Source organism: Ursus maritimus, unplaced genomic scaffold (assembly GCF_017311325.1).
Source record: "Ursus maritimus isolate PB19 unplaced genomic scaffold, ASM1731132v1 scaffold_26, whole genome shotgun sequence".
NCBI lineage: Eukaryota > Metazoa > Chordata > Mammalia > Carnivora > Ursidae > Ursus > Ursus maritimus.
This window is the reverse complement of record NW_024425119.1, coordinates 25,335,103-25,344,112: the sequence shown is the minus strand read 5'-3', so window position 1 is coordinate 25,344,112 and position 9,010 is coordinate 25,335,103. Positions and strand designations below refer to the sequence as shown.

At 40.1% G+C, this 9,010-nt stretch overlaps 1 protein-coding gene across 1 annotated transcript in view; it reads right to left on the bottom strand.

Annotated features, from left to right (window-relative positions):
• The window catches only part of SMCO2 (single-pass membrane protein with coiled-coil domains 2), a 32,737-nt gene that overhangs the window by 7,907 nt on the left and 15,820 nt on the right, over window positions 1-9,010 (bottom strand). Inside the window, exons 5-7 of the mRNA XM_040641902.1 lie at window positions 3,812-3,864; window positions 2,627-2,802; window positions 2,279-2,334 (exon numbers count right to left, since the gene is read on the bottom strand). Of these exons, the coding sequence (XP_040497836.1) occupies window positions 2,279-2,334; window positions 2,627-2,802; window positions 3,812-3,864 (285 nt within the window). The remainder of the gene's footprint in view (window positions 1-2,278; window positions 2,335-2,626; window positions 2,803-3,811; window positions 3,865-9,010) is intronic.

Genomic DNA, 9,010 nt, shown 5'->3' with positions numbered 1-9,010 from the left:
TGAGCCGGTATTTCCAGGCTTTTGTTCTCTGGCAGCTTTCCCTGGCGGTTTGCTGTGCCTCTTCTGAGAGTCGGAGCAGCAGTAGCCAAATCTCAGCCTCTGTGTCAGAACAGAGGGATCGCAGTCAGCTCTCCACTGAGCTCTTCTGGCCTCTTTATAACTCTGTTTCTGTCGGCGCTGCTCAACCCTGCAGCATCCCGGGTTGTGCGCCCCACACCCGGCGTCCCAGCCCTCACTTCCAGGGCCGGTGCGTCTCTGTCCTTTGTGTTTCTAACACCGCCAGCCGCCCCTGGTTCCCGCGCGCGCTCCTGAGCTCTCTGTTTCAGTGTGGTTTGCGCGCACTCCGGAGCGCCGGTTTCCAGTCTGGTTGCGTGCGTTCCCCGGCTCATGGCCTCCGGCGCCGGTCTGTGAGTCCGCCCGCTCCCCCGTGCAGGTGGCTACTGCTTCCCGGGGCCCGAGCGGGCAGCTCCCTCCCCCTTCCATTTATCTTCCGATATCTGTGCGCGGATTTAGGCTCCCCGCTTCGTACCTCAATACTCAGCGCTGGAGATGTTCATTTGTAGAGATCCAGATGCATCTTCCTTCGTCTCAGGCTGGTTCCGTGGGTGTTCAGGATGGTCTGGTACCTATCCAGCTCGACTCAGGGGACCAGCTGAAAAAGGGGACCCCTACTCCTCTGCCATCTTAACTCCCTCCCAAGTCTTAGGTAGTCTTAACCAGAATATAATGATGTGATGAAAGATGACCAACTCAACTGGATAGTAATCTGCCCACTTAACACAATCAAGTGATGATCAAAGGCATTTGCTTACTTGTTTGGTTTTGTGATGTAATTTGCATGCCATAAAATTGACCCTTTAAAGTGTATAATTCAGTGGCTTTTAGTCAAGTGATGATCAAAGGCATTTGCTTACTTGTTTGGTTTTTGTGATGTAATTTGAATGCCATAAAATTGACCCTTTAAAGTGTATAATTCAGTAGCTTTTAGTTTATTCACAGGGTTGTATAACCATCACCATTATCTAATTCCAGGAAATTGTCATCACCCCCAAAAGAGAACCTGTATCCATGAACTCCCTATTTCCCACCACCCTAAGGCCTGGTAACTATTCATTTACTTGCTGTCTACATGGATTTTCCTATTTGGACATTGCATAGCAATGGAATCATATAATATGTGGCCTTTTGTGTCTGACTTCTTTCACTTGGCATAATGTTCTCAAGGGTCATCCACATTGCAGCATGCATTAGTACTTTGTTCTTTTTTGTGGATGAACAATACTCCATTGTATGGATATAACACATTTTGTTTACCTATTCATTGGTTGATGGATATTTGTATTGTTTCTATTTTTATGAATAATGCTGCTATGAACATTCGTGTACAAGTTTTTGTGTGGACATATATTTTCAATTCTTCTGGGTGCATATGTAGGAGTGGGTCAGACAGTGGCTCTATATTTAACATTTTCAGGAACTGCCATTTTCCAAAATGGCTGCACATTTTACAATCCCTTTAGCAATGTCTAAGGGTTCTAATTTCTCCACATCCTCTCCAATGCTTGTTATTGTCTGTCCTTTCAATTATAGTTATCTTAGAGAGGTAGAATGGTAGCTCATGATTTTGATTTACATTTCTCTAATGACCGATGGTGTTGACTATCTTTTCGTGTGTTTGTTGGCCATCTTGTATCTCTGAAGAGATGTCTATTCATGTCCTTTGCTCATTTTAAAAGTTGGATTGTTTCCCTTTCTGTTGTTGAGTTATAAGACTTCTTTATCTATTCTGGATACTAAATCCTTGATTTCCAGGCTTCTGAAAAAGTTGATTCTGACTATTTTTTTCAAGCTCTCTCTTTTGTTTTTAAGGAGGAGGAAATTTTCTGGGGTTTTTACTCCACTATTTTCATTGACATCACTCCTCACTCACTTATTAATTTAATATCTGTTAAACATGGTGAAGAGGTTTTATATTTCATGTCCCAAAATGACAAAGATGCCTGACTTCTGGAAGCTCATGGATTATTAGGAGACAGAATTTGAAATAATTCAATTGCAATAATCTGCTGTGGGTTCTGCATCAGGAGTATGTGCAAGGGAGAGTGCACACACAAGAGACGCTGTTGAACATTCTACTTGGATTGGTAGCTGGGGGTAGAGAATGAGAAAAGTTTTCTCAGAGGAGGGTACTACTCCAGGTATATATGATGGTGTGGCATCTTCTGAAAGGGATCCAAAGAGTCAGAATTTACTAGTATGTATGTCTTTAATACCATACCAGTAAACAAGGGTTTTCGAATCTGCTGAGCATGTGGGCTCCTTTGGTGGAGCTGGCTGCATCATAGCTTGCAGACACCATCTTCTAAGATTTATGAAGACATAGTTGCCTACAGCAACAATAAAGAAATCTATATCTATGGATCTAATGCTATAGACCTACACCTAAAAATAATATGAAAACCACTATGACTCCAATAAACAAATGGACTTTTAAAGAACAAGAAGAGATCATTGATAAAGGAAGATAAAACAAATTTTTAGTCAGTCCTTGAAGAAATTCGCCATACTATGGTTCATACATTTTGGAGTCTTTGTCCAGCCCCAAAGGCCCCTTCCTCTGACTCACCATATTGTAACGCCGGCGGGAGTGTTCTGCACTAAAGGGGGTGGTAGAGCCTGAGGAAGCAGGGGCTCACTTTCTTCCACACGCATTTCTTCAGGACTCTGAGAGTCTGTTTTCCCTTCCTGCATTTGGTACGTTCTTAGCTTTGTATTCAGCAGAGTCATGTCTTTGTAAAAGTTCTGGAAAAAAAAAAGAGCAATCCACAATCATTTAAAAAAAACTGATGTTAGAGTTCTGTTAGTCTTATTGTAGATGATGCAGAGTGCTCTTCCTCCAGAACACCTCAGGAGCCCACATTGCCAATCACACGTGAGTCCCGTGAGGAGCCCATTGGCAAGTGCATACTCACCTAGTAGAAAGAGACTTACGCATTCACAAAATAAGGTAGCAGCATGGTAGACCCACATGCTGATCTTTAACGACTGACTTACTCATGTAGGAAGATAATTATCCTTATTTTGAATTCATCTGTTCAATTTTTTCATCTATACAAAACATACTGACTCCCACCAGGCACTATTCTAGGATACCGTGGCTAACAAAATAGATAAGGAGTGTGCATTCTATTCCATGGACATTTTTAAACCAAATGGATAAGGAATTACATGCACATTTATAGGGGCTGGGGGAAAAGCAATAAACAACAAATATATATCTATGTAATGTAACGTATATGTGTATATAATTAGATATTATAGACTATATACATGCTAAAGAGAAAATGAAGAAGATGATGAGATAGAGTAGCTGAGGTTTGTTGGTGGGACACCTACTCCAGGTGGGTGGGACGAGTAGGCACCTCTGAACAAGTGACAGGTTGACGCACTCATTCATTGCTTCTTTCACCCATTCACATTTACATTGAGATATTGTGGGAGGAGTTCAGATATGGAGTTATCTTTCTGGCTAGGGGAGGTTAGGGGAGGTCTGAAAGAGGAGGGGACATTCGAGCTGAGCTTTGAAGAATGCATAACATGTGGCCATAGAGGCTAAACTCTGAGTGGAGGAGATGCGGAAGCAGACCACGAGATGTTCTGGCCGCCCAAAGCAGAGGGCCAGGAAGGGAGAAAAAAGTGACAATGAAAGAGAAAGAAAACAGTAGGTGGCACACCGTTAACTTCTAGGGGAAAAATTATCCCTATATTCCTAGATTTTATCATTATTTGAAATTGAGTGGTGAAATCTTACCTTTATTATTGCAATGAGTTTCTCCTTCAATTCATGAGCTTCGTTACAAGCATCTTCCTGAAAAGATACCCACAATTTTGGGTAAAATAGAAATTATGTTTTTCTGGTTTGCACCATAAAACTTCACTCATGTTGACGTCACTTAGTTGTAAAGTGGCTTCTTTGAAACTTACTTTTACTCAGTAAAATCCTTCCTCTTTCAGCAAATTCATTATATAATCATGGTAAATTGCAGGAGGAATAACCAAAAGACTAGTATAATTATTTTTAATATTTTAGATGTATAAATTTATATATCAGCTTATGATAAATCATATTTTTCTCTATTTGTTACTCTTTCTTTGTGCCTTAAAAAACTTCCAAGACACTAGGGGCTCCTGGGTGGCTCGGTTGGTTAAGCGTCTGACTCTTGACTTTGGCTCAGGTCTCAGGGCTGTAAAATTGAGCCCCTTTGGTCTCCATGCTGGGTGTGGAACCTGCTTAAGATTCTCTCTCTCTACCTCTCCTTCTCCCTCTGCCCCTCCTCACGCATGTGTGTGCTCTCTCTCACTCTCTCTCTAAAAAGAAAACAAACAAAGTTCTAAAACACTAGTTGGAGAAACAGTATGTTTCAGAGAAAAAAAGTTGTATTTCTTTTAAATATTTTAAAATTTATAATATATGACTATAAGTTCTCATTATGGTAGTTTCAATATGTGGACTTTGTAGTTCAGCAAAAGAGCTATCCACAAAAGCTGTCCAGTTCCTCTTTTCTTCCCATCCTGTACGTTGTCAGGTAGAGGTAACAGATGATTTTGGTTGGTTTCTATCAGTAAGTTCAAGAGACAGGCTGAAAGCAAACTTTCTAAGACATGGTTGCCAATTATACATATGTCAGGAGTAAATAACTCTTTTAACGTTTTTAATTAATCATTCTGTAACAGACTTGCAGGACACTTTGAAAGGCAGAGCTATAGCAGGAAGAACAGTGTTCTGATTTTCAAGAAAAATGGGTGCTAGAGGTTCAATTTCTAGAAATTTTTCTTTCTTTTTCTTTTTTTTTTTTTTAAAGATTTTATTTATTTATTTATTTATTTGACAGAGATAGAGACAGCCAGCGAGAGAGGGAACACAAGCAGGGGCAGTGGGAGAGGAAGAAGCAGGCTCATAGCGGAGGAGCCTGATGTGGGGCTCGATCCCATAATGCTGGGATCACGCCCTGAGCCGAAGGCAGACGCTTAACCGCTGTGCCACCCAGGCGCCCCTAGAAATTTTTCTTAAACAAGTACTTGCAAAAGCAAGCAAAGACATAGATTGGTGAGGCAAAATTTGTAATAGCACACATTTATTATAAAGCCCCACATATCCAATGAAATAAATTTAATAAATCCAAAAATCAAATCCTACATTATATAAACAGTGAAAAGGTAAAATGACATCTAGTGGTACAGAAAGTTGTTGAAGAAAAATGTTAAGGGAAAAGAGCAAGTTGCAAAACAATATATATAATATAATCTCATTTAAATTGTAACAACAACATGTAAGTACATATATAGGAAAATTTAGAAGAATATAAATATACTAAGATATTCACTGTGCTTATATTTGAGGGAGTGGGATTATTTTTCATTTTTTATATGAAATAGTTCTGTGTTTTAATTATTAAAATAAGCATACATTACTTTCATTAGAAGAAAAAAATACACATACTTTCATTGTTTAAGGGGAGGGCGAGAATGAGACTGGTCTTTTCATCTAGAAATACGGGCAAATCGTGTCATGTTTTTGAGTTATGCTTTTCTCATCTGAAAATGAGGGTATAGGCTACAAGACATTTCCCTGCTAGGTCTAAAATACTAGGTCTTTCACCCAAGTTTGGATTCCATTCACTAAAATTCTCTAGATCTGCAATTCCCTTGAAGAACTGGTTTTCTTCATTAATTACAATGCCGTTGTCATTACCTGGACACATTTGTTATCCATTTCTTCTATTTGTTTTTGAATTTCCATGATCTTCTCCTTTAAAACAAAAGGGCATAAATCAAAAATTGTAATGAATGATGTGTGGAATTGAAACAAAGTGAAGGTTTTTAGAAGAAGGCTCATTCATGATAAAAAAAATTTGAGATTTAATAGCAACTTTTTTCTTTTTTGGTACTGATCTCCAAAATCAACATTAAGTTGAATCAACAAGATAATGTTGTCCACATCCTATGTTAAGTGGCCCTTGAGCTGGGCATTGTGCTAGTTGGAAACCTGTAATGAGCATTTACCCTCAAACAGCTTCCAGAGAGGGGCGCCTAGGTGGCTCAGATGGATAAGCAACTGTCTTCAGCTCAGGTCATCTCTGGGTCCTGGGATTGAGCCCCGCTTTGGGCTCCCTGATCAGTGGGGAGTTTGCTTCTCCCTCTCCTTCTGCCTCTTCCTTTGCTCATGCTCTCTCTCTGTATCTCTCTGTCTCAAATGAATAAATAAAATCTTAAAAAAAAAAACAATACAGCTTCCAAGAATGTATAGTTACACCCTTTCTTTACCAAGTTCATCCATCACCAACCCCTGAACTGTGTAACTGAATTCTTTAGAAAGGAGTTGCGATCTTCTAATCATATTTTACTTGGTACCCTGGTTTATTTATGTAGTAAATATCTTTACACAGTACTTATTTAAGATAATTGTATCAAAGATAGTGAGAGTCAGTTTCAGAATGAAAGTCTAGATGTTGATATGGAGATCTCAGAAAGCTTCGTGGATTTGGGGGTCAAACATAAGGCAACAGCTAAAGGCCACCTCAAAGTCCTCACCTTAAAGGTTTTTTAAATTTGTTTCTGCTGTGTGTTTTTTAAGTGATTTTACTGATTTTTCTCTCCTCTCCCTTTCGTTCCTTTCTGAGGTGTTCCATTTCTTCACCAGATATAAATGAGCCAGTACATGTGGTTTTATTTTAACTTCAACTTATCTCTCCTTTAATTTGCTCACACCACACTTTGGTTGTTGTTTCCATATCTAATAGTCTTCATTTCCCTTTACCAGAGTGAACCTACAGCCATCCCTACTGACTTTGCTTCTGTAATACTTAGATTTAAAATTTCTTATTTAGGGATTCTGGCGGGCTCCGTCGGTTAAGCATCTGCCTTCGGCTCAGGTCATGATCCCAGGGTCTTGGGATGGAGGCCCGCATCATCAGGCTCCTTGCTCAGTGGGGAGCCTGCTTCTCCCTCTGCCTGCTGCTCCCCTGCTGTGGGCATGCTCTGACAAATAAATAAATAAAATCTAAAAAAAAAAATAAGTAAAATTTCTTATTATATTACTGCATTGGCTTTTATGTGGCCTTTCCCATCACCCTTTAGACTTACTGAGGGCAGACCTTGTGTCCATTTTTTAAAGTCACATGTGTTGAGGTATAGTTGACATTCAGTAAAACTCACTTTTTAGGAGGGTACAGCTCTATGAATTTTGACATAATCAACAGCACAAGATATGGAATATTTCCATCACACCCCAAATTTCCTTGGGCCCCTTTGTCAATCCCATGCTCCCTTTCCCCGTGCAATTCCAGCAACCATTAATCTCTTTTCTGTTCCTAGAGTTTGCCATTTTCAGATGTTAGGTAAATGTAATCGTGAAGCATGCGGTCTTCCGGATCTGGCCTGTTTCACTCAGCATAACATATTTGAGGTTCATTCATGTTGTTGAATGAGTAAGAAGTCCCTTCCTTCTTATTGCTGAGTAGGATTCTATCACATAACATGTACCACGATTTATCCACATACCAGTTGGTGCATCTTTGGGGTGTTTGTAGTTTTTAAGTCATGTTGTTTTTTTCAAGTGCATACAAAGCTATGCATCTCCAGGACAGAGAATCTCTATATGATTTTTCATGCCTTCCCTTCTCACATGATCCCAAGCCTTTGCTGGTTTCTTTTTTAAAATCTCACTTTCATTTATCTTTGTGCTCTTCTATCTGTTTCCTCATTCCTTTGGTACCCATCCCTCCCTAACCCTATCTTCTTCTAAAATCCACATCCCTGCAACACAGCTGACTCTTGGAGGAAATTTTCCAAAGCAGAATGTTTCTTGGCCTCATCCTTTTCCCTTTTTTTTTTTTTTTTTAAAGATTTTATTTATTTATTCGACAGAGATAGAGACAGCCAGCGAGAGAGGGAACACAAGCAGGGGGAGTGGGAGAGGAAGAAGCAGGCTCATAGCGGAAGAGCCTGATGTGGGGCTCGATCCCACAACGCCGGGATCACGCCCTGAGCCGAAGGCAGACGCTTAACCACTATGCCACCCAGGGGCCCCCCTTTTCCCTTTTCTCCTAATTTACAATCTCCAAAGCCCCAAGTAGTGAAAAAAAAAAATTCTTGACTTTTCAATCAGCTCAAAATGAGGTTGCTTCTTTAAAATATCGGGCTTAATCATGGCTAAAAGGATTTCCCCCGGCATTAAATCTGTGCTGGTCTGTAGTTGGCTTTTAGTATGTGAGGGGTCTAAATAAACATTACCTTCCTGCAATAAGAGGGACATTTCTTCTTTATTTCCTCCAAAATTTACTTAATTTAAGCTTTTTGGCTTGAGCTAAAGCAGAGGAGGTAGCTAGACACAGGTTTCTCCTTTCTTAGAGAATTGTTTTTCAAAGGCATGAAGTTTAGAAACACTGTCAGCCAGGGCTCTGAAGTCTAATTCTTTTTTTTTTTTTTAAGATTTTATTTATTTATTCGACAGAGATAGAGACAGCCAGCAAGAGAGGGAACACAGTCAGGGGGAGTGGGAGAGGAAGAAGCAGGCTCATAGCGGAGGAGCCTGATGTGGGGCTCGATCCCATAACACCGGGATCACGCCCTGAGCCGAAGGCAGACGCTTAACCGCTATGCCACCCAGGCGCCCCCTGAAGCCTAATTCTTATCCAAAGTTGGTCACTACCTTTCTAACATCCTATGACTCTTTAAAAAAGGGAAATTCAACCTTTCTCAGAAAAGTCTCTTGGCAGTGCCAGGCAAGAAAACAACAGAAAAACTGGAGATCTTGGAAACCAACACAAGAACTCTTCATGACGGCATCAAAGATGAACACGAATATATCTCTTACATTGTAAGGTTGCAATTATTCACAAATATTTAACTCCTGGATGTCTTCTTGAACTGTTAGGTGCTGGGATACAAAGATCAAGAAGAGAAGTCTTCTGTTAAGGTACTCATCATTGTCTTAAGATGGCATCAAGAT